The sequence below is a fragment of the Antennarius striatus genome, chromosome 20 (assembly GCF_040054535.1).
Source record: "Antennarius striatus isolate MH-2024 chromosome 20, ASM4005453v1, whole genome shotgun sequence".
Classification (NCBI taxonomy): domain Eukaryota; kingdom Metazoa; phylum Chordata; class Actinopteri; order Lophiiformes; family Antennariidae; genus Antennarius; species Antennarius striatus.
The window spans coordinates 2,743,419-2,766,059 of NC_090795.1; the positions used below are offsets into that span (position 1 = coordinate 2,743,419).

The 22,641-nt window shown below is 45.7% G+C and overlaps 2 protein-coding genes across 3 annotated transcripts; both read left to right on the forward strand.

The window, feature by feature from the left end:
- Window positions 1–586: 586 nt before the first annotated feature.
- Window positions 587–8,735, forward strand: tfr1b (transferrin receptor 1b). The gene is made up of 19 exons (XM_068343627.1): window positions 587–664; window positions 2,649–2,694; window positions 2,799–3,000; window positions 3,512–3,770; window positions 3,942–4,079; window positions 4,195–4,279; window positions 4,364–4,486; window positions 4,581–4,676; window positions 4,753–4,892; window positions 5,012–5,181; window positions 5,266–5,385; window positions 5,557–5,642; window positions 5,720–5,783; window positions 5,863–5,930; window positions 6,016–6,083; window positions 6,166–6,256; window positions 6,357–6,584; window positions 6,659–6,808; window positions 6,879–8,735. The coding sequence occupies exons 2-19, from the start codon at window positions 2,662–2,664 to the stop codon at window positions 7,086–7,088; spliced, it is 2,331 nt and encodes a 776-aa protein (XP_068199728.1). The 5' UTR covers window positions 587–664; window positions 2,649–2,661; the 3' UTR covers window positions 7,089–8,735.
- Window positions 8,736–9,244: 509 nt separating this feature from the next.
- Window positions 9,245–19,794, forward strand: tnk2a (tyrosine kinase, non-receptor, 2a). Of its 2 annotated transcripts, none has more exons than XM_068343625.1 (21): window positions 9,245–9,410; window positions 10,147–10,241; window positions 11,290–11,463; window positions 12,070–12,232; window positions 12,322–12,392; window positions 12,515–12,724; window positions 12,815–12,964; window positions 13,043–13,138; window positions 13,229–13,410; window positions 13,494–13,620; window positions 13,717–13,863; window positions 14,089–14,183; window positions 14,465–14,659; window positions 15,196–15,287; window positions 15,372–15,416; window positions 15,499–15,734; window positions 15,819–16,007; window positions 16,553–17,184; window positions 17,385–17,520; window positions 17,656–17,766; window positions 17,942–19,794. In XM_068343625.1, the coding sequence occupies exons 3-21, from the start codon at window positions 11,353–11,355 to the stop codon at window positions 18,062–18,064; spliced, it is 3,111 nt and encodes a 1,036-aa protein (XP_068199726.1). In that variant the 5' UTR covers window positions 9,245–9,410; window positions 10,147–10,241; window positions 11,290–11,352; the 3' UTR covers window positions 18,065–19,794. The 2 variants fall into 2 exon arrangements, with proteins under 2 accessions (XP_068199726.1, XP_068199727.1); XM_068343626.1 differs by having other exon boundaries at window positions 17,671–17,766; window positions 17,942–19,791.
- Window positions 19,795–22,641: the final 2,847 nt, after the last annotated feature.

Genomic DNA, 22,641 nt, shown 5'->3' on the forward strand with positions numbered 1-22,641 from the left:
CATGTGTCTAACATTATCACTCTGAGGCACCATTCAGAGTGAAAACAATGTAGAAAGACCATCATGACACCATGATGTTACAGCCTTAATCCCACAGCAACTGATGGCTGCAAGAGCCTAATATTCTCTGGTGTGGGTAATATCTATGACGAGAGACATCTTTTTTTTCAAAGGTAAATTCTCTCCAGAGATGAGAGCTAAATTTATCACAAAGCACTAAGGTGACACCATCTGGGACGGAGTTGTTACTGCATGATGTGTTCAGCCCAAATTTGATTGCATCTGCAGAGCTGCACTTAACACATTTTAAATAAGCAATAATTTAATAAGCAATAATTATCAAAATACAGCTAATCTAAGGGTACTTTTTTTAATCTTAATTCTGAGAAGTTATTTAAATGTTATATTTAAAAAAATAGCTTTTTTAAATTTTTACTTTGAATTAAAAAAATATAAGGAATATAAATGACAACATGAAGTGGAACGGTTCTTGCTTAACGTAGCGTAAAACAAGTATAAAGAAGGGAGGAACGTAAAGTAACGGAACCGGTTTGTGAACGTGACAAGTTTCGAGGTGACGCAACCCGGAAGTGACCCAACCGTTTAAGGACACCGCAGAGCAGCGCGGCCGTCAGAGGACGCAGGGTGTGTGAGCGGCCGCAAGGTGAGAGCACCGACAATGACAGGCGGTTTATCAATCTATAACCGATCAAATCACGGTATCGATGACGACGATTCACTTTTAACCGACTTGTTCAACCGGGAAGACGGAAGAACAACGAACCCGCGGCTGGTTAACTAGCTTACACTAGCTAACTCCTGAACGATGCTAAAGTCACCTGCGCGTCAGGTTTGTGGCTGTAAATGCAGATTAAACAGGTTTTTAATCGAGATAAATATGTTTCAGTACTAGTTCCGGAGGTGTTAACGATTCCGTGTGGTTTTTTAAATTGTCTTTAAAGTAGAAAACGAGAAAGAGAAATGATTCGTCATCGGAAGACAGACGTGCAGAACCCACCACGGAAATGAGACTTAGGAAAGACGCGTTCACACGTGGAGCGGAGAGACTCTGCGTCCACCTTTTAATCCACATTACAACTAGCAGCCTTTACTTTTGATTAAATGACTAATAGGTTGATGTACTCGATTTAATTTTATTATCATTAGAAATAGACCTCGATGCGTGGAAAAACACTATTTAAGTTATGCGCCGAAAACACTTTATTAATCACACTGGGCCTATTTACACACCGCTTCAAAGCGGTGATGTATTGTAATTGTCATTGTCATCGTGTGTGTGTGTCCGTCCCTTTGTCCACCAAATGTCTTCACAACCGTTGCAGATAGGAAGATGAACCAAAACGCACATTACTCGAGCAGCAAAGGGGATGAAAATGAGATGATGACCTTGACTTTGAGAAAACCAGGTCAAGGTCAAATTTCAACTTTTGTACACTCAGGAAGTGGATAAGATGGAAAGACGAGGGAGGCCAGTGTGACTAAAGATCATAGATCAAAGCTGTGCTTTGATCAATGGCAGTAGGTCAGAGAATTAGCTTCGGTGTTTGACTGATGAAAGTAGGTCAGGGTACAATTTTGAATTCAGGGGTGTCGCGGGATGTTGCAGTCTCTGACTGCATTGGTTCTTGTTTGGGTTTGAAGTGATTATTTTTGAGTTTTCGACTATGATAGGACAGAGTCAGGTGTTTGAGCTCTCAGAAATGGAGATCAGCGCTTTGAAACGTGTTTATTTGAGCTGCATTTTGAATACTTTTGTCTAAAAAATAATGAAAAATATGTATTAGAAGCTCCTAGAGCTTGGAATGACATTCTAATGACCATTTTTTAATCTAAAGCCTAAATCATGCTTGAGTTTATATTTCAAAGTAATTTGAAACCTATTTATTGATTATTTGCCGTTTTTTCCATAATGAATGCCATCAGCTTCATGCCAGCTCTTCCTTCTGTTTCTATTTCAGATAACCTTTAACTAGTTTAACTAGAATTAGTAGTTAGTTATTTACTCGTGTTCAGTAATGAGGAACTGGTTTGATGAACCGTTGGTGTTGATTGCATTAGTCTGTGAGAAAGAAGGAGGAAGTCTTACCTGGTTGAAGGAAAACATAAATGGGGGTGGGGGTCTGTCATTGTTAGTTGAAGCAACAAAAGCTGAAACCGTGTCTGCGTGTGACATGTTCCCAGGGAAACAAAGCTATGGTTGCTGTGATGTGGAAACAATATGTGTTTTGTAAGCAAGCGATCCCTGAAGGTCAGACCAGTTCCTGAATGTCATCTTCATTTCATTCCGTTCATGGATTAAATATTATTTCAAAATCTAAAACCCAATACAAAAGAGATTATCTGATCATCTGATCTTTGTGTTTTAATATCAGGAAGTCTGTTTGTGGTTGTGTAAAATACTTGCTGCAACAGTGCATTACATACACGCCCATATTTGGTATTTTCTATAAATGTTTTACTGTAGTTGTTTTGGTATGAACCTCGTCCCGTTCCGAGAAAACTACAGGAACTGGTCTGAATAGCAGCTCTGTTAGAAACCTCGATCAAAACTTCTCCCCACCTCAGGGTATTTCCTTTCATTCCTTGTTGGCCTCTCACCATCTCCATTTCCCTCTCTCCATTTTTAGAACTCCAGCAGCAATGGATCGAATCCGGTCTTGGTTTAACCAAGTGGTGAGTGTTTGATACTTAAATCGATTGCTCTAGCTGCTCCGTTTACGTGGGAGGAAGACGCTGGGAACGCTCTGTCCTCATGTGTTCTGCTCTTATCTCCCCAGACGATGAGTGAGCGCTACAGCAGGTTCATGCTGCAGCCGGTGGAGGATGGAGAGAATCACGTCGAGGTCAAACTGTCTGACGACGCCACAGAGGTCGAGGACAACGATGGGGGGTCTCCAAGATTCAGGCCGGCGCCTCTGCGTCAGGGCCGTCGTAACCTCTGCTACCTGGTCCTGGGATCCCTGCTGATATTTTTTACTGGTAGGAAATAGTCACCATAACTACATCTATTCTGTCACATCTTAATCTCTGCTTAAGGCAAAGCAGGGGAAGGTTATTAGTTCAGTGACTCACAGAGAACAAAAGGCTTTTATAAGTCAATATGTAAAAGAAAACCAAACATGAAGACATAGGATTTAGGAATAGATTAAACTGGAAGATGAAGTAAGCGAGAATTCCATGCAAGATAAATCAGCAGCTCAGATGTGAAAGGTGGAATTGAATGTTTTTTTTCCCTCGTTTCTTTTTTAACCCCTCCATTCATCCCATTGGTTCATTGCCGCTCTGACTCAGTAAAACAAGAGTCAGGGTTGAGTCTGGAGGACGTGCCGCTAGTTGGAGAGGATCAAGGTCACTGGTATCAGCCAAAAAAGAAAAAAAATTCACGATCTAATTATTTCTGTGCTCTTAGCACCATTGTTTAACAGGAGGCATGCGATCATGCGTTCTTAATTCCAGTCAAACCGGTTCTGTTGCTTCTGTTTCCCCTCAGGCTGCCTGATTGGCTACGTCAGCCACCGTACGTCTGACGTGGCGCCAGATAACTGCAGCGCCGCAGCTGCAGCCGCAACCGGAGCGAATGCAGTCGCAACTGGAGCTGCAGCTGCGAGCAGTGATGTGAAACCCACAAGTCGGTTGGATGTTGTTCCGACGTTCCCCTCAGCACCCCCTGAAGTTCAGCTGGCGTGGAAGGACATCACCCAACTCCTGAAGCAGAAGCTCACCAGCGAGGCCTTTGACAAAACCCTGAGGTACAAACTTCATGTCCACACCTTTGATAATAAATGTGTTACAATGGAAAACACCCCCCCAAATCAGGATCTGCCACCAGTGAGTAACTGTGGTTAAATAAAAGAACAAAGCAAAAGGTGTGTCGGTAACTTCCAGGTGATTTTTTAATCTCCATTTCTGTTCCTCCACAGCGACTTTGACCTGCGCAGTCGCTCAGCAGGAAGTCAGGAAGACGTGCATCTGGCAAACCGCCTCATTGAGGAATTCAAGAAGCTGGACATGAGCCCCTGGAGCGACAACCACTATGTTCAACTGCAAAAGCCTGACAGGTTGATAAGACGATATACAGTAAATTGCATTTTGATGAATATTTCCTCCTTATTTCACAGGGAAATAATAACCAATGGATTGAATAGTTACCAGCGTTTGTCCTTTTGTCGACAGGGAGCGTCCCAACCGTGTCACCTTTGGTACGAGTGTCTTCGAGCCAACGGGGTATCTGGCCTACAGCGCTCAAGGGAAAGTTCGGGTGAGTTTAAACCTTTTTAATCTGTATGATTTAACTACTAAGCACCAAAAACCAGCGACTTAAGGCTGTTCTTCGCGTCCGTAGGGGAAGCTGGTGTACGGAAACTACGGCCGCAAGGAGGATCTGGATGTTCTGAAGAGCAACAACGTGGAAGTGGGAGGCAACGTTTTGCTGCTGCGAGCTGGAAAGATCAGCTTTGCGGAGCAGGTGCGTCACCAGTTCCAATCTGACTTCCTGATGTTTCTAATGTCGGTGTTTTTGGCGACCGGTGTCATTATTTTCATGACTTTCATTTCCTCAGGTGGATAACGCTGCCAAGAAAGGTGCTTCTGCTGTTTTAATCTTCCCCGACAGCGACGATTACAAATACGATATGAGCACTCCGCTCTATGGACAAGTATGTGAAGACACGCACAGAAATGGGTGTGGAATTAAAGTAGAAAGTCCCAGTTTGACACTATTTTCTATTCCAGGTCCATCTGGGTTCAGGGGACCCCTATACTCCGGGCTTCCCTTCCTTCAATCATACCCAGTTTCCCCCAACTAAATCATCCGGCCTCCCAGAAATCCCAGCGCAGACCATTACTGCCAATATGGCTAGAACTCTCCTCGGGTGAGACTTCCTTAGTTTTACACACAGATTCATTTCCTCTGGTGAATCTGGTATGATGACAGTTTGACAAATCGTCTCCAAGCAGCTGGCTGCTAAATTTGAAATGTGTCCCTTTCTAGGGGAATTGGCGGTCCCGAACCGGACGCGAGCAGCGGCTTCACGGGCGGTTTAAAATCGCTCACCTACAGATTGGGAGGCGTGGAGAACGTCACCGTGGAGGTGAACAACGTGTTGGTCAACACAGAGGTCCACAACGTGTTCGGAGTCATCCAAGGATTCATCGATCCCGGTACGGCTTTTTTATTTTTTTTTTTACGGTGGGATTATCTTTTTATCCATCGTGGGTTTAAACATAAACTCGTGATTTTTGCAGATCGCTACGTCGTCCTGGGAGCTCAAAGAGACGCTTGGGGTCAAGGCTACGCCAAAGCCACCATCGGCACCGCCGTGCTGCTGGAGCTGGCCAAAGCTGTCCGGAAGATGGTCGAGGAAGGTATGTGAAGGGGTTAACGGTTACATTACGCCATTTTGGAGGAGTTCAGACTTGGCGGTTATATTTTAGTTCTCATCTTTACTGCGAAGACACACCTCCTTTGCTTGAGGAGTGAAAGTCAAAATCAAAACCTCTTTCTGTGGTGTGCCTCACGGTTTTGTTCTTTGTCAGACGGCTTCAGGCCCAGGAGGAGTCTGATCTTTGCGAGCTGGAGTGCTGGAGAGTACGGAAGTGTTGGCGCCACCGAGTGGTTGGAGGTGAGAACTGAATTATTTCACCACGATGGATAAATCTCCGGTGTGCTACAAACTTTAAAGCGTCTGCTTGTTTTCAGGGTTACATGTCGTCTATCGATAGGAACGTTGTCACCTACATCAGCCTGGACGGACTGGTGATGGGTCAGTAGCGTTCACACCTGTAGTTCACCTGCAAACATCTTCTCTGGAGGCAGTTGACTGATTTTCATTCCCTCTTCAGGTCTTGGGGGTGTGATGGCTTCTGCCAGCCCACTGCTTTACAGCCTCCTGGAGAGCACCATGAAAGAGGTAAAGGAGTACGTTTAATAGCTCCACCAGTCCTGAATAAACCACCTCCGTTTGTATTCACCTCTTAATCCGATCCTTCACGCAGACGCAGAACCCGTTCGGCTCCGGCAGCGTGTACGACCTGATGGGACGGGCGAAATGGGAATCAAACACGTAAGTGTCTGTGTCAGAATTCAGAAATCAAACGCTTTGAATGAAAGTGTGTTTGTAAGGCGATTTGTTTCTGTCGCTGCAGGCTGAGGCCGATGTCGATAGACGACCCCTCCTACCCGTTCCTGACCTTCTCTGGGATTCCCTCCATCTCTTTCCACTTCATCACTCCAAACGTGAGTCTCCATCAGTAAAAGACGGACTCTTTTTAATCAGGATGTTGTCTGAGCGTCTCCACCTTTAAATCCTGACGTCCCGTCTCCTCGTTCCCTGCAGACTGAGGCCTACACGTACTACGGCACCGACCTGGACAGCAAGGATCACCTGGACTACAAAACCAACCACAGAACCAACGAAATGACGGCGTTGGCGGCGCAGTTTGCCGGCTCCATGGCTCTGCGTCTGGTCCACGACCGCCTGCTCCGACTGGACGTGAGGCGCTACAGCATCGAGCTATCCCGGGGGGTGGGGCAGGTGTACCAGCACGTCCGGCAGCACATACAGGTCGGTCTCGTACGCCATGTATTAGTTATTTTTTTAACAAACAGACGCTCATGTTGGGCTCCCTTGTCGTCCAGGCCGGCCGACTTAAGGGGGTGGACCCCAACTGGCTGTTCCGAGCTCGAGGCGCGTTCCAGCGAGCCGCCGCCAACCTCAACAACGACAAAGACAACACGGACCTGGAGGACGTGGAGGCGTGTCGCGTCCTGAACAACAGGATGATGAGGGTGAGACGCCGCGTCGCGTTCAGATCCGGTTCGTTTAAATAAAGTTAACCGTCACCTTCTTTCTTCCCAGGTGGAGCACACCCTCCTCTCTCCGTACGTGACCCCCACCGAGACGCCCTTCCGTCACGTCCTTCATGGTCGCGGCCCCCACACGATGGCATCAATTGCCGCGAGCGACGACATGGAGCAGCTGCACATCCAGCTAGCTCTGGTCACCTGGACCCTCCAGGGCTGCGCCAACGCCATGGTGGGGGAAATCTGGGAGATCACTGGAATGTAAAGCGTGGGGTAGGGGGGGTCGGCGTGGTTGTTGTTTCAGTTCAATCTAAGGCAGTCCGATATCAGCACTTAAAGCACAAGCTGTCAATCAGAGGTCTAAGCCCCGCCCTTTAACAGCAGGTAGGAGGTAGGAAAGCATAAAACACATTTCTCTGAAGCAAATACTTGAAGGAATCAAACGCTACTGACAGATCCGCCTCCTCCCACACACCTGACCAGCCGAAGCCTTCTCCATCCGAACACCGAGAACCTTTATTTATATTTTATCAGTGGCAGTGCCCACTATAAAAGTATTATTTGTCTTTTTATACGACGTTATCGGAAGCAGTGCCTTCCATAATTATGACGGTCATACCGTCTGATCTTCCGGCAGCATCTGCTACAGACGCCACTCCTCAAACTGTCGCTGACAAAAAAAAGAGATTTATTTCCTCCAGTTTCTCTCAAAGCACTTCAAAAACAATTTAACAGAGAAATGAAGGATAAAGACGGGTTTTTCCCCTCACCTAGAAAGCGTATTTATTTAGTCTATTAGAAGCGGAGAGGAACCGTAATTTAAACACCACAAATCCAAAGAATAGTTACTGAATTTTGATGGGATCAATGCTAAAACAAACATTCCCAAGCACCCTTTTATCGGAGCAACAACTGGGATTATTAGTTCCATAAATTGTTAAAAAGCCATTTTTTTTGCACCGTCTAGTTTGGAGCACTTACTAATGACGTTATCGGGAGCAGTGCCTTCCATAATTAAACCCATTATCGGGAGCAGGGCCTCCCATGATGGCACCCATGGTAGTTTTTTCCTACCTGTGTGTTTTTTTACTTGTGTATTTATCGAGGGCAGTGTCTCTCATATTTCACTTGAAGGGTGGAACAACTTGTCGGGGACAGTGTTTCCCAGAGTTTTATACTTATTTATTTGTTTGTCTTTATTTTGTTTCGTGTCCGTTTCTGCATCAACGCTCTGACCCTTTGCTGTGTCAGAATCTTTACCTCGGGTGTTTCTATGCGGCAGTAGCCCTAAAATACCACAGCATGCTTCACCCTGTTCACTACTTTGTGCACCACCTGTTTGTGTTAAACGGTTTCTCTTCAGTGGGAGTTTGTGTGTCGTTTTGTGAAGTCATAGCGGATGTGGAACGTGTTACAAAAAAAATCAGATGAGAGTTTAAAAAAGTTTGTTTAGGACACAATCTGTTATTTATCTTTTGTTTTTGTCCCCCAAAAATTATTGTTTCAATTTTCTCAGGCGTTAAAAATATATTTAACGATAAATATCTTTGCACTAACAACATACTTCGGTCATGTTAAAAAACACACTCAGAAATCCATTAAATTCCACACCCGAGCAGAAAAAATGTGTCAGTCTACATTCTGACGTGTGAATGCGAACTTTTCATGGAGTCAGTTTTGATAAATTTTCTTTATTTTCCCACATCTGTCAAATGGATTAATGATATTTACTACTGAGGGGGAAACCAGAGAGTTGAGAGGTTGATTTTCCACATACTGTAACCAGATACACTGTGTTTCATGACTACTGGGTTTCAAATCCTCTTCCTTGCGATCGTTTCTGTGCCAGAATCTTGTTTCTGTGATCAAGTTTTGCAGGAATCTAATAAAAAGTTTTGGCTTATTGCATCCATTCATGTGTGTTAATTTGTATTTTGCCTGTAATTTTGGATTTTGAGATTTTTATTTGCGCAGCAGTTTAAGTGTGATACAGCTTTGATGATATCTAAGATAATTCTTTTTATAAATAAAAAGTTAGATTGTTGAGGTAGGAATTTTAAACATATTCAGCATTTATGTGCATTTTTTTTTTATTTTGTAAGATTTGCACTTTATCTCATGGTTGAAAATAATGAAATCCAACGCGTTTACAGAAGTCAAATTATTTTCTTAACAGGTTTAGGATCCTAATCCTACCTAGTTGAAATATTAAAAATTAAGTTTTTAAAATTCATAATTTTTCTAAAAGGAGTAGCTAATGGAATATTTTCTTTATATTTCTTTATACTCTTTATTGTCGCCGGGGCTCTGACGTCTGATGTGAAACGTCATCATCCTAAACCAATCAGAGGAAGCGAGAGGGCGGGTCATGCCTTCGCCGTAGTAGGATGCTGTGATTTCGCTTCCGGGACGCAACGTTGATTAGAGCGCGTGACGTCTACGCGACGTGACGCTCAGAAATCCCGACCGCCGCCGGAGGAGAGTCCCGAATCACCGGAGGAAGAAGCAGCGGCAACGGCTCGGTCCGAGCGGCGGAGGGAGGCCGGACTGACCGCAGGAAGGGCGCCGTTCTCCCGCCTGTCTTCAGGTCGGTGTGCAGGGGGGGAGGGAGATGGTGTTTTTTTTCTGGGGGTGGGGGGGGGGGTCGTTGGCGTGAAGATGCGACGTGTTGCACCTCCCGGTAACGGTCACCCACACCCGGCCAGGTGGGAACCGAGTGCCGGACGGTGATCAGCTTCGACTGACAGCCCGATCGATTTAAACCCACGATCAGTGGTCCGTTATAGATGAACAGATCAATATCTGTTAGTACTGGTTCTTACATTAACCGTGGATTCATAATCTGGTCAGAAATAAATATAAATAACAACAAAAAAACAACAACAAGAGCGTCATCCATTCTTCAGGTGACAACATAATCCCACGCAGTCCGTGTTTATCTTTGAGTCCTGCTGTAATCCGCCTCCGCATGGACTGGCACGGTCACAAGTGACGTCATCACATGGGATGGTGATGTCATTCTGCTCCAGAAACTTGAAAGATAAATTACTAATGCGTTTGGTTTTTAGGAGCTTTTCCATCACAAAAAATTGGAATTAATTTATATCGAGATTTAAAAAGTAAGGAAAAAAATTACAAAATATAATTTTTTGGTGAATTAATTGAATTGATTTTATAGTAAAAGAAGTCAAAATGGAATCACGTGATGTATATATTTATATTCTGTGATGTCATTAAAAAAAAAATCCATGAATTTTACCTTAAGGTATTTACAGTTGTCTGGGCTCTGGTGTGGAATTTCCTTTGTTTCCGGTGGTGCTTAGACGTGGGGTCTGTCCACTCATGGCCTCCTCCAGGTGACCTCAGCCACTCCTGACGGCAGCTCCACGCTCCTGATCCACTAGAAGACGTCTGCAGGGTGAGTGGCCCGGAGCCTCGTCTCTGAACGCCGACTTCGATTTATTTAAATCAATTAAAATTTTCCAATCAAGAGGAATTTATGAACATAATCAGAAATGGAAGTTATCAGATGAAGTGGGAGAAAAATGAGGATATAAATAATTTACTTTCCAAACATGGATTGTAAGAATTTTCCGCATTTAATAAATGTACAGTGTTTTTTTTTAAATTTTCTTTCAGCTGTAAAATGTCATATTTTGTGTTTTTATCAATAATATATGAACATCTTTAAGAAACGGGTTAATTTAGAGAAATTATTTCTCGTTTCTCTCCATTGCACATCCCATCTCTCTTTTTGCTAATTTAGGTCACAGATGCAGAAACGTAAAGAAATATTGGACGCACTTCCTGTCTGCGCTGCTCCGTTATGTGTTAGCCGTTACGTGTTGCTAACGGCGACGAGCTGAAGGCGTCATTTTCAAATTGTCAGAATTTCTGGCCTTATTAAAGAACGTAAAAAAAAAAAATCGAATTAAGAAGCTGATTTATTCAAATTAAATATTTTATTTTGGCCTTGTACTCAAATCATCTTTACATCCTGTTAAAAATGTCTCACTGCAGCACAATCTGCATGTCATCATCCACCAAATGCATGCTGGGAACGCCGTCTCATTTACTTCTTTGTGGTCCGTCCATCCATCCAGTTACCCATCCGTCCGTCCAGCTATTTGCATGTACATTTTCTCCCCTCCTTCCTCCTCTCCCTCCCCCCTCGTCCTCCTGAATTATTAACCATCAGACGGTGGGATCAGAGCCGGGAGGAGATGGAGGGAGAGAGAGAGGGAAGTGTGGAGGCGTCGGACGCCGCAGGAAGCCGTGAGTCAGCAGGGAGGGAGCGAGGGAGACGGGGGGGGGGGGTTCTTAGTTCCCGTTAGGTGGAGACGGTGACGTCAAATGCCTCCCGGTGCGTTTAGGAACGCGCGTGAACGCCGGCGTCGATCCGAGGAGAGGAGGTGACAGGAAACTAGACTCAGAGAAGCCGAGCTAACGCATCGTCTGAATTGCAGCTACACTGGGAAAAAGGAGGGAGAGCGAGGGACGAGGTGAAGGACGAGAGGAGCCGACACAGCATGGGGGAGAGCTACATGTACCGGAGACTCCCCTACGCCAGAGGAGAGGAGGGGGAGGACAAGGAGGAGGAGAGAGACCGGAGGATCAGAGAGAGTGTCGGGGGACAAATGGTAAAGTTCTATGTGTCTGTGCTGGATGGATGTTGTGTAGTGTGTGTGTGTGTGTGTGTGTGTGTGTGTGTGTGTGTGTGTGTGTGTGTGTGTGTGTGTGGTCCTGCGTGTATTGATAAACACCTTTTCATTTGAGTTTAAATGGAATTAAGTATTATAATCCAGTCTTTTCCAGCATTTTAAGATTGTTTTTACGACCAATAAATCAAAAAGCTACCAGAATATATAACATATATAATGAATATGAATATGTAACATGAATATATTACATTATTATATGATTTAAAATTAAATCAGGAAAAAAAACACATTTGTGCAGCATTAGCATGTTTTTTGCTCATATTGCAGCCTGATCCCTACTGAAGGGATTTTTAACAGTCAGCTCTTTAAAATTCTTTTTGTCTGATTGGTTTCCTCATCTTAAGCCCCGCCCCTTCAGCATCAATGCGTCAAAACATCTTCCTGCTTCCTGCTAATCGATACCGAATTGAATCGTTTCCTGATGCGTGTCCTGTAGGTTGTTTGCGTTCCCTGACACAAACAAACAAACAAACAAACAACAGTGTGTGTGTGTGTGTGTGTGTGTGTGTGTGTGTGTGTGTGCAGATGCAGTGTGAGGAGGGGACGGAGTGGCTGCTGGAGCTGCTGACCGACGTCCAGCTCCAGCAGTACTTCCTGCGGATCCGCGACGAGCTCAACGTGACGCGACTCTCCCACTTCGACTACGTGAAGAATGAAGACCTGGAGAAGATCGGCATGGGGCGCCCGGGTACTTCCTGTTTCCTGTTTCCTGTTTCCTGTTTTGCTTCAAGCGTTTATGCTTCATTTTCATGTGTTTGTGTTTGTTTGTGGGTTCAGGCCAGAGGAGGCTTTGGGAGGCGGTGAAGAGGAGGAGAGCGCTTTACAAACGCAAGTCCTGGATGAGCAAGGTGCAGCTGGCCCTTTAAAATAAATAAATAAATAACATACAAGTAAATAAACAAATAAATGAATAAAATAAACTTACAGCTGGAGTTGCGACGTCACTGCTTCCTGTTTTCCGCGCCCGCAGGTGTTTCCGGTCAAACGACTGGAGTCCGACTCCCAGCAGCCCCTCCCCCAGGGGGCATCGTCCGGCGGCGGGCTCCCAGCCAATAGCGAGTCGGGAGCCTCGCTCACCTGCCTGATCCGGGAGGCGGAGCTACAGCTGTTCGAGCGGCTCGGAGACGGGACGTTCGGCGTGGTCCGGAGGGGGGAGTGGACCGGCCCCAACGGCAGGGTGGTGAGACGAGAGCTGCTGGGGGGGCGGGGGTGGTCAGTGTTTTATTTCTCTACAGTTTAAAAAGTGATGCTTTCTGAATGGTGCGTCCAGCTGTCCGTGGCGGTGAAATGTCTGAAGTCAAACGTGCTGGACTCGGACGCGTTGGACGATTTCATCCGGGAGGTGAACGCCATGCATTCACTGAACCACCAGAACCTGATCCGGCTGCACGGCGTGGTCCTCACGCAGCCCATGAAGATGGTGAGACACACACACACACACTCACACACACACATTTTTAAAAAATTCTGTTCAGCTAGTATGGTTGTGTGTTTGCAGGTGACGGAGCTCGCCCCTCTGGGTTCTCTTCTGGACCGCCTCAGGAAGCGCCAGGGCCACATCCTCATCTCCTCTCTGTGTAACTACGCCGTGCAGGTCGGTGAACGCCACGACTGATGAAACGCACGACAGGAAGTGGACGTTGTTTCAGTCACGTGACCTCCATTTCCACCCACCCCCCACCAGGTGGCGTGTGGCATGGCCTACCTGGAGCAGAAGCGTTTCCTCCACAGGGATCTGGCCGCTCGCAACGTCCTGCTGTCGGCCAACGACACGGTGAAGATCGGAGACTTCGGCCTGATGAGGGCGCTGCCGACGCACACCGACCAGTACATCATGGAGGAGGGACACAAGATCCCCTTCCCCTGGTGAGAAGAAGCATCCGGGTATCGTAGATGCGTTGGAGTCTGAGTGGCCATCGACACCGTCTCCATCCTTCACGTCCCTCCAGGTGCGCTCCGGAGTCCCTGAAGTCTCGGTCCTTCTCTCACGCGTCGGATACCTGGATGTTCGGGGTCACCCTGTGGGAGATGTTCACCCACGGGCAGGAGCCGTGGCTGGGCCTCAACGGGAGCCAGGTCCTCGAACGCTTCTACAGCCGGGGGAGATCCAGGTTTTTAAAAAATGAAACTGGATCGTTTTTCAACATCCTGTAATTTTATATGTGTTTGCAGATCCTCCACAAGGTGGACGTTGAGGCGGAGAGGCTGTGTAAACCGGACGACTGTCCTCAGGACGTCTACAACGTCATGCTGCAGTGCTGGAGCCCCAAACCGGAGGACCGGCCCACCTTCATCGCCCTCAGAGACTTTCTGCTCGAGGTACGGCAGCAGCGTCAGAGCCTCAGCCCAGATGTCATCCCTAAGCCCCAAAAGTTCTTTTACATCGTGGTGCACGGGAGGGAATGCAGGTGGAGACGAATGAGGGGTTGTGCAAAAAGTTCAGATTCTTCCTTATATATGTGTGTGTGTGTGTGTGTGTGTGTGTGTGTGTGTGTGTGTGTGTGTGTGTGTGTGTGTGTGTGTGTGTGTGTGTGTGTTCTGCAGACGATGCCCACCGACATGAGAGCGCTGCAGGACTTCGAAGAGGAAGACAAGCTCCAGATCAAAATGAACGACGTCATCACCATCATCGAGGGGAGGTCAGTCGGCCGCCTTTTTAAAGCTGAATTTAACGTTTTCATGCAGAACGACGGACTTTCCTGCCAGACAGTGAACGCATCTCGTGCTGACGTTGGATTCCTGGCATTAAAGAGAGTTACTGTAATCGCTGTCACGCTATTGGATGGACAGACGGACGCCTGTTCTAGTGGCCTGATGAACGCTAATGACATAAGTGGTCATGCGTTGTACTCAGAGAAGTACTGATGAGTATCGGTTACAGATTCTTTCCGTGTGTGTGTGTGTGTGTTGATGTTTTCAGGGCGGAGCATTACTGGTGGCGAGGCCAGAACAGGGGCACGCTGCGCGTCGGTCAGTTCCCTCGCCACGTGGTGACGTCGGTCGCCGGCCTGTCCGCCCACGACATCAGCCGACCCCTGAAACACTCCTTCATCCACACGGGACACGGCGACACCGACCCCCACCGGAGCTGGGGTCACGCAGATCGCATAGACAGGTTGATACCCCCAAAAAAATACCTAAAAGTCTGCTAGAGTAAATATATTTAGTCTGATTTTAACACTGATATATTTTTTTAAATTAGATTAATTGATAATTAAAGTTGCTGCTTTCATGCTGGAATCTGCTCTGTGTTGTTGTTCCGTCTGTGACCACCAGAGGGCGGCAGCGCATCACCCAGTCTAACGGACGGATTCACGTTGACATTTTTATTTTATTTCGTTTTATTTGACTTTTTTATTTTCTTAGTCAAAGATAAAAAATTTTTTAAAATTAAATTAAAAATTTCCTAATCACGTTTTTCTTTTCTTTCCCTTCAAAAAACTTTTGATTTAATTTTTTTGTAATTCTAATTAAATTCCTGTCGATCGGATGAAACACACCTGTTGATGATGTCATTTGGGTTCTGGGTGATTGTGACAGAATTTTTACGGACTGGTCAATCGATTCAGATTTTCACGATTCAGCTGAAGTTGCGTTTTTACGTGAACATGTGGAATCGCGTGTCGTTAATTCCGATTCCGCTCCACTCAGTCTGTATCTGGGGAACCCCATGGACCCTCCTGACGTCCTGGGAATGGACTCCGGCGCCGCAAGACCGACCAAACTCCCCAACCGCGCCAAGAGTAAATTCATCCAGATCTTCAAATTCATTCATTTTGACCAAAAAAACTATGATGAGATAAACTAAATAATTCCTTCTTCATCAGAACAACCTCCTCCTCGTCCTCCTCAGCCTGCCGTCCTGCTGAAGAGTGAGTCCTTCTCGTCTTCCTCCCTCCATCCCACCCTGCAGTTCTTTCCTGACTCTGATTTTTTTTTTTTGCGTGTGTCCAGAGCCGTTCTACGACTCTGTGATGGACGATTACGACGACGACGACGACACCAGCGCCTCGTCGGGACTGAAGAGACTGGGGGTGTCCCTGGGTCTGAAGCTGAGGCCTTGGGAGGGGTCCGGCGTGCGCTCGGCCAAAAGCGAGGTGTCGCTCATCGACTTCACCGACGACAGCTTCAGCTCCACCACCCCCTCGCCGCTCACCGAGACCCGGCAGCCGGACGAGGACACGCTGAAGGTAGAAACCGATGGAGTCAGGGCAGAAATATTTTAGTTTTAACGTGGTTAAATGTCACAGAGGTGCTCCTCCGTCGCTCCTCAGGACGCTCCGTCCATCCTGGACTGGCCCCTCCCGCAGCCGTCCTACGACGAGGTCGCCACGGAGATCGACGACCAATCAGAGGACCAGGAGGTGCGGTCCATCAACAAAGGACAGAATGAGGAGGCTGCAGCCCCGCCCACCAGGAGTGAGACGCAGTCAGCTGACCTCTTCCAGGAACTGCAGCGGGAGGTAGGAAACGCCTTGTTTGTCTATGTGTGGTCCTGTAATGTGCTGGCGATGCGTTCAGGGTGTACCCTGCCTTTCGACCGCAACCATCTGGGTCAGGCTCCAGCGTACTTGTGACCAGCAAGACGGAAAAGTGGCTTCTTGAAGATGAGATGATTGTCTTCAAGAAGATGGATGTATTATAATTTATTATTATAGTCAATGATTTTATCCTATTACAATATTCTGTTATATTATTACACTTTATTGTATATTATTTTATTATTTTTTGTTTTATTTTTATGTTGTTTGATTTTATTCATCATATTATATTTTATTCTTATATTCTATTATTATTTTATTATTTTTTCTGGTTATGTTTTATTTTGTTTCATCCTATTATTCTAGTAATATATTTTATTATTGTATTGTTAAATTCTATTATTTTTTATAGAATATTATTCTACTTCATTCCTATATTCCATTATTCTATTATTTTATTAATTACTGTTATTTTCTATTATTTTTTCTATTTTATCCCTCTAAGTTTCTTGTCCCTTTGTCTACAGGTGATGGTGAAGCTGCAGGTTCCCATGGCAACAGGCCGCTCCCTCCCGTCCTCCCCCCTGCCCATGCCCCTGGCCCCTCTGGGCCCCCATCGACAGATCTGTCTCCCCCCTCCGTCCCCCTCCTCCACCTCCTCCTTCACCTCCTGCTTCGAGCAGCGTCCGGTGCTCCCCCCCCGGAGCCCCATCCCCCCGCAACGCCCCTCGAAACACAACCTCCCCGCCCGCAACGCCCACCCGCCGTCACACCCCACCCCCACGGGGGACCACGAGGACTCCCCCCCTCAGATTCCACCCAGAGATCACACCTTCTCCCAGCCGGGGTCCCGCTCCTCGTCCCCCCTCCCACTGGTACCGCCGCTGTCCTCCTCCCCCGTGGCGCTGCCTCCCCCCCCACTCTCCGTCTCCCCACGGCGGACATCCGGACTCCTGGGCCCCCTCCTGGCGTCCAACTCCTCCTCCTCCATGTCTCAAGTCACATCGTATTCCTCACAGGTCACGGCCTCTGGCTCCACCTCTTCGTCTTTATTGGACCCTCTCACCTTCCGTGAGGGGCGTGGCCTGTCCTCCCTGATAGACGGCTCCCCAGGCGCCGCCCCCACGCCGCTGCCCGATCGACCTGCGTTTCTGGAGAGGTGTGTTACCGCTATCAACATCAGAAGTGTTGTTCATTCAGGCGGCGGACGTTTCGTCCCCCCACAGATTTAATCCATCGTTCGGTTTCCTTTGCACAGCGTGACTCCGCCCCCCTCAGATCAGTTTATTTTTATCTGGATTCCTGCGATGTGGAACTGAATTATTGGATGGATTTTTTATTCTCTTCTCTCTATCCCAGGTACGGAGCTGCCAACATGGCGGCGGTCAAACCCATGGTGCAGAAACCCAGCGGAGCCAAACCAAACTCTTCTTACAACAACAACAACGGGCGGACTACAGCTCCCAGCATGCAACAGGAACTCAGTATCAAACAAGTAAAGGATGACTCTTTTCCTCCACTTTAGAGAAATGTCCCAAAAAAGGACGAATTACAGGCACAAGCGACCATTAAATGCTTGAGTTGTTATTACCATGTGTGTTAATTACACGTGTTAATTACAAGGTAATAGCGTGTTGTGATGCAGGTGCAGGGGGCGGTGCACGGAGTCACGCTGGACGAGTGTGAGGCGGCGCTGCAGAGTCACAGCTGGAGCGTTCCACAGGCTGTGAACCACCTGAAGGTACGCCGCCCACGTGTCTCACTTCCTTAGCATTAGCATGAGCATTAGCATTTGCTACAGAGTCAGTTTTAGTGCACAAATTCTGATACTCAAACGTTTAGACGAATCATGATTGAACTATTTCATGACCTGCTGTAAACTTTAATGGTGGTTTCTGTGGGTGACGCCGCTGCAGGTGGAGCAGCTGTTCCGTCTGGGCCTGCGGTCCCGATCCGAGTGCGAGGACCTCCTGCAGCGCTGCCAGTGGAACCTGGAGGAGTCCAGCAAGCTCATGTTGGACAAGTACGGACCGCGGTGAAACCAGTAGGTCCAACGGAACCGGAGGGAAAAACACGCAGTCAGCCTCGGGACGGAGAACTAACGTGTCCTCCTTTGGACATTTTTAGTTTAACATGTGGAAATCCTCCTCGAGCGTCACGTTATCTAAGGGGCATCTCTTTCATCGTCACTCGTGGCTAATGCTAATTGCTATTGGAGTTCGGTTCTGATTGGGCGATACAGACAGTATTATTCTAATGTGCTTCACTGGAAATATTCAAGTTACATTGGTTGATTTTTTTTCCCTTACCAGTAGGGGGCGTCAGAATCCCATATAACAATGGTCCTTAACTGTTTACGCACAAGGCATCTTTTTTTTGGGGGGGGGGGTGTTCAAACACAGGGAATCTGACTCCTTCAAACTGAATAGCCAACAAAAAGAACAGATCGGCTGCAGCGTTGAGTCATGTCGCTTCACGACACGTCATTCAAATTTGTGGATCATCTCTCCGTCTCTCAGGAAACGACCAGAACCCATCTCACCCCCGCCCCCAACCCCCCACCCCCCCCAACAACCAACATACCTGTCTGTGGATGACTCACCGCTGCAAACACTCCACAAACATCGATGCTTTTTAATGAACGGAGGGACGTGAAGCTGGACAGTGAGCGCCATAAATACCCTCCACTTCCTGCCACACAGACACGCCCATCATTAGCTAACACAGCTAGACCCAGAGTCACTCCGTACTTGAACAGCTTCTATTTATGGCTTTTGTATCATTAGATACATGATGCTGATAATTTGTTGAATTTTTTTTTATTTCCGCTGCAAACTTTTGTGTGAATTTATCTGTGTGTGTGTGTGTGTGTGTGTGTGTGCAGGTGTGTGCATGCTTTAGCTCACAGTTAGCCTCTCTGCCGTCAGCGACATGAGGTCAGGGACCCGTCGGCTGTAAATCTGCTGCTTAAAGGCTGTCGACTCATTAACTGCTGGTCAGAAGATGATAAACCGTTTATCTAGTTATACGAATAGCTTATCGCGTCTTTTTAATGTATAAATGTGACTCAAGGCTTGTTTTAAACATGTGAACTGTGAAATTAACATCCGTTAGTTCAGTTTTATCGTTGGCAATACAAATGGAATACCAGAAAATGTGAAGATCTTAATGTGTAAATGACCTAAATAGGATGCAAACGATTGCTTCCTTGCTGCTGCATGATAATCAAACACACCCTAAAGTGCTTATCAATAAGTCACGTGATTTAGGAGGCAGCTGCTGTGTGTCGATGTGTGTATACTGATATTGATAAGGCTTCTGATCGCTTTCCTCCACAAGCAGCCGAACAGAGGCAGAAATATTCGCTTTGCACGGAGAACGAATTTGATCTCTTCTCAGAAAATTTTAATTTAATTCAACTAAAAGTTGAATTGCAAAAATATTGAAGTTGAACTGGTGTGTGTGTGTGTGTGTGTGTGTGTGTGTGTGATGCTGACTGCTTCGTAAGTAATATTAGAGCTGCTTCAGGATGGAAACTGACAACACAACCTTCAAAGTTTTGTAATAAATTCCAGGTTTCTTTCCAAAAGAATTAGTGTTTTGTGTTTTATTGTGTAAATTTCTCAAACTGAACCATTGATTTCAAAGTGTCTGATTATTACAGTTGTTGTCTTTGTGAAATCACAAGAAAAAAGTCGACATTTTTGATGCAGTGTTTTTTTTAAAGGGGTATTTGGGACAGAGCGACCGAAGATGAAAAATGTTCTTGTCAAGGTTGAGTCTGGGTCTCTGGTATTTATTCTAACACCGGCCGTCTCCATTCTCCCTGGTCTCACCAGTTAGCCTAGCGGCTAAACGGTGGTAGTGGTTTAGTCAATATGGGGAGAGAGCGTGTGATCAACCACATTCCTTTTTGTTTCGTTTTGGTTTTTTACTTTAAAAGTGTTGCAAAATGAAGATTTTCAAAGTAATATTCAATTTAGAAATTTTTTTTTATATTCCCTAAAATGTCTGGAGGAGTTTTCAAATGAATGAATTTTGCCTCTTACCAGCGAGACTCAAACAGAGGAGGCGTCCGCTAATGGAAGCCTTGTCACTTCCCTCCTCGGGGAGCAAACTTGTGAGCTTTCCATTATGCCCCCCCCCACCCCACCCCCCCCAGGCCACCGTCCCAATGATTTATCTTTTTGAAAAATTCTCCTGTAACACCAATCAATACTTCTACCCTTACCGCCAACAACTAACCCTGACCTACTTATCAACGTGGCAAGTGGCACATCTCGACCAAACGCCCGAACCTCCAAATTGATCGCAAAACCGCAATGCATTGTGGTCCGACGGCTCCGCGAACAGTGTCTGTCTCTCCAGATGCTCGCTGTGCACTTATCCACGACAGCATTAAGCACTTTGTCACATTCACTTGTGATGCGTGTGACACACACACACACACACACACACACACACACACACTCACACAGTTACACTTTCATGCCTCACACACACAAATGAGGCATTCAAGTTCACGTACCCACCAGGTGTCGCTGTGTTCTCGCCTGACGTCACAAAACGTCGCCGGATAATAAAAAACATTTTTTAAAATCTGTTTGCATTAAATTTTTGTATTTACAGAAATTTCTTTTATTAAAAAAATTGCGATTTCCTTCTTCAATTTTCTTTCGCCTTGCGCCATTCAGCAAGTTTGACGACTGGGAATTTTTAATTTTGTGTTTTATTTGCACTGAAAACCCGGCGCACCGGCGATGTGTTACCCTGAACGGCCCCGTGGAGCCTCTGGTGACCCCTGGTGGAATGTTTCTGGGTGTTACTTCTCTAAGCCAGTCACCATTGTCCCAGGCGGCGTAGAGCGATGGCGATTGCCTGAAAACATCTTATTTAGGTCTTGCATGCGAGGAGATGAACCCTGACATCAAAGTGACTGAAGTTCAAAAGGAAAGCTATCAGCCGCTGGATTGATTATGTTCCTCCGTTCGTTCCTGCTGGCGACCAGGAAGTAAGGAGGGCCACTTCCTGTTATCAGCTGGGTCAGATGTTGAGAGGGGCCGCATCCAGAACATTATCGGCATCTTTCAAGCATTGGGATCGTCCTAATCGTGAAGCCACCGGTGTGTGTGTGTGTGTGTGGGGTAGTAGGATTAATTTACATAAAAACACTCCTTCAGGACAGAGACGTCATTTGGGGGCTATTTGCCCCAGCAGGAGTGCAGACTGTTTAACCCTCGGGGACTCCTTCAAATGGGTACACACTAACATGACATTTTATAAAAGTGTAAACAAAAAATGTAATACATAAAATTTTTTTTTTCTTTCAATGCATCAGATCTTTTCGACTACTTTAGATCTTCCCATATATGTAAAGTGCATTTACTTTTTTCCTTTATCATTTATGTTTATATGGACTTTATCATTTGAACCCTAATTTTTTTTTAATGGATAAAACACAAAATATGCAATATCTCCGAAAATGAGGCTCAAAGTTAAATACTTCTGATAAAGATATTACAGCTTTGACAATGCCAATAATTGATAGCAATATTAACTTTAATACATTATTAATTTTGGATGCAAGGACAGTTTTAAAATTTACACAGTGTTTCCAAGTGTCACAAATGAGACATTTCATAGACTATAATAAAAATATAATATATAAAAACTGCTTCAGACTTACTGCTTCAGACTTACCCATAGATATAAAGTGCGTTATAATTTTTTAAATTATTATTTATGTTTATATGGATTTTGTCATTAGAGTCCTGATTTTTTCAAATGGGAAAAACACAAAATATGCAATATTTCCAAAGATAACGTGCGAAGTTACATTCTTCTGATAAAGATATTACAGCCTTGATCATGCCAATAATTGATAACAATATTAACTTTAATGCATTATTACTTTTTGGTATAATGAGATTTTTAAAATTTATTTTTATTATCACTGTAATACACCTCTACACAAATGGTCTGTCTCATAAGGGCAATAAAATCTAATTCTTTATTTTTTTTTTTTAACTTTCAAGGCATCAGATCTTTCTCTCTTCTTTAGACCATGTTGGTGGGGACCGACCCCTGCAGATGGAGAACACCCCACAAGACCTGTAGTTCTGAAGGTGTTCTGATGTTCTGGCGCTTGAACATTGACGTGTTGGAGGTAAAATGTCCATCACATAAACACTGAAGGAATTAAATACATAGTCTGATCTTAACTTATGATATTTCCCTCCGATGCAAGGGAAGTGTTGTCGAGTATCTTCTTGTTGATCCCAGAGAACGCATTGATTTGCCTTGAAGACGTTCTACTGTACATCGGGAGCAGCTCAATAGGCTTGAAGTCATTGGAGAGAAATCGTTCGATCATTCCAGCGGTTATGAAACGGATCCTGGATGGATTTATCAACTGGACAATCGTCTCACTAATAATTGTGGGTACATTAGCCTCCGCACCACAAACACGTTTATTTCAGAGTCTATCCATCGCTGTTCACCTCCGCCGGAGATCCGCTGTCTTCACCGTCTGTCTGCTTTGCATTAGACCTTGGAAGAACATCATTCAGAAGGTTATTGGCAGTTTTGCGGATAAATACACACTCGTTATGTCAAT

Excerpts from the sequence above, each read along its gene's own strand:
- tnk2a (XM_068343625.1), top strand. The coding sequence starts at position 11,353 with ATGGGGGAGAGCTACATGTACCGGAGACTCCCCTACGCCAGAGGAGAG. Across the intron at positions 14,184-14,464 it reads ATCACCATCATCGAGGGGAG|GGCGGAGCATTACTGGTGGC; the intron begins GTCAGTCGGCCG and ends TGATGTTTTCAG. Across the intron at positions 15,288-15,371 it reads ACTCCCCAACCGCGCCAAGA|AACAACCTCCTCCTCGTCCT; the intron begins GTAAATTCATCC and ends CTTCTTCATCAG.
- tfr1b (XM_068343627.1), top strand. The coding sequence starts at position 2,662 with ATGGATCGAATCCGGTCTTGGTTTAACCAAGTG. Across the intron at positions 4,080-4,194 it reads CAACTGCAAAAGCCTGACAG|GGAGCGTCCCAACCGTGTCA; the intron begins GTTGATAAGACG and ends TTTTGTCGACAG. Across the intron at positions 4,280-4,363 it reads GCGCTCAAGGGAAAGTTCGG|GGGAAGCTGGTGTACGGAAA; the intron begins GTGAGTTTAAAC and ends TCGCGTCCGTAG.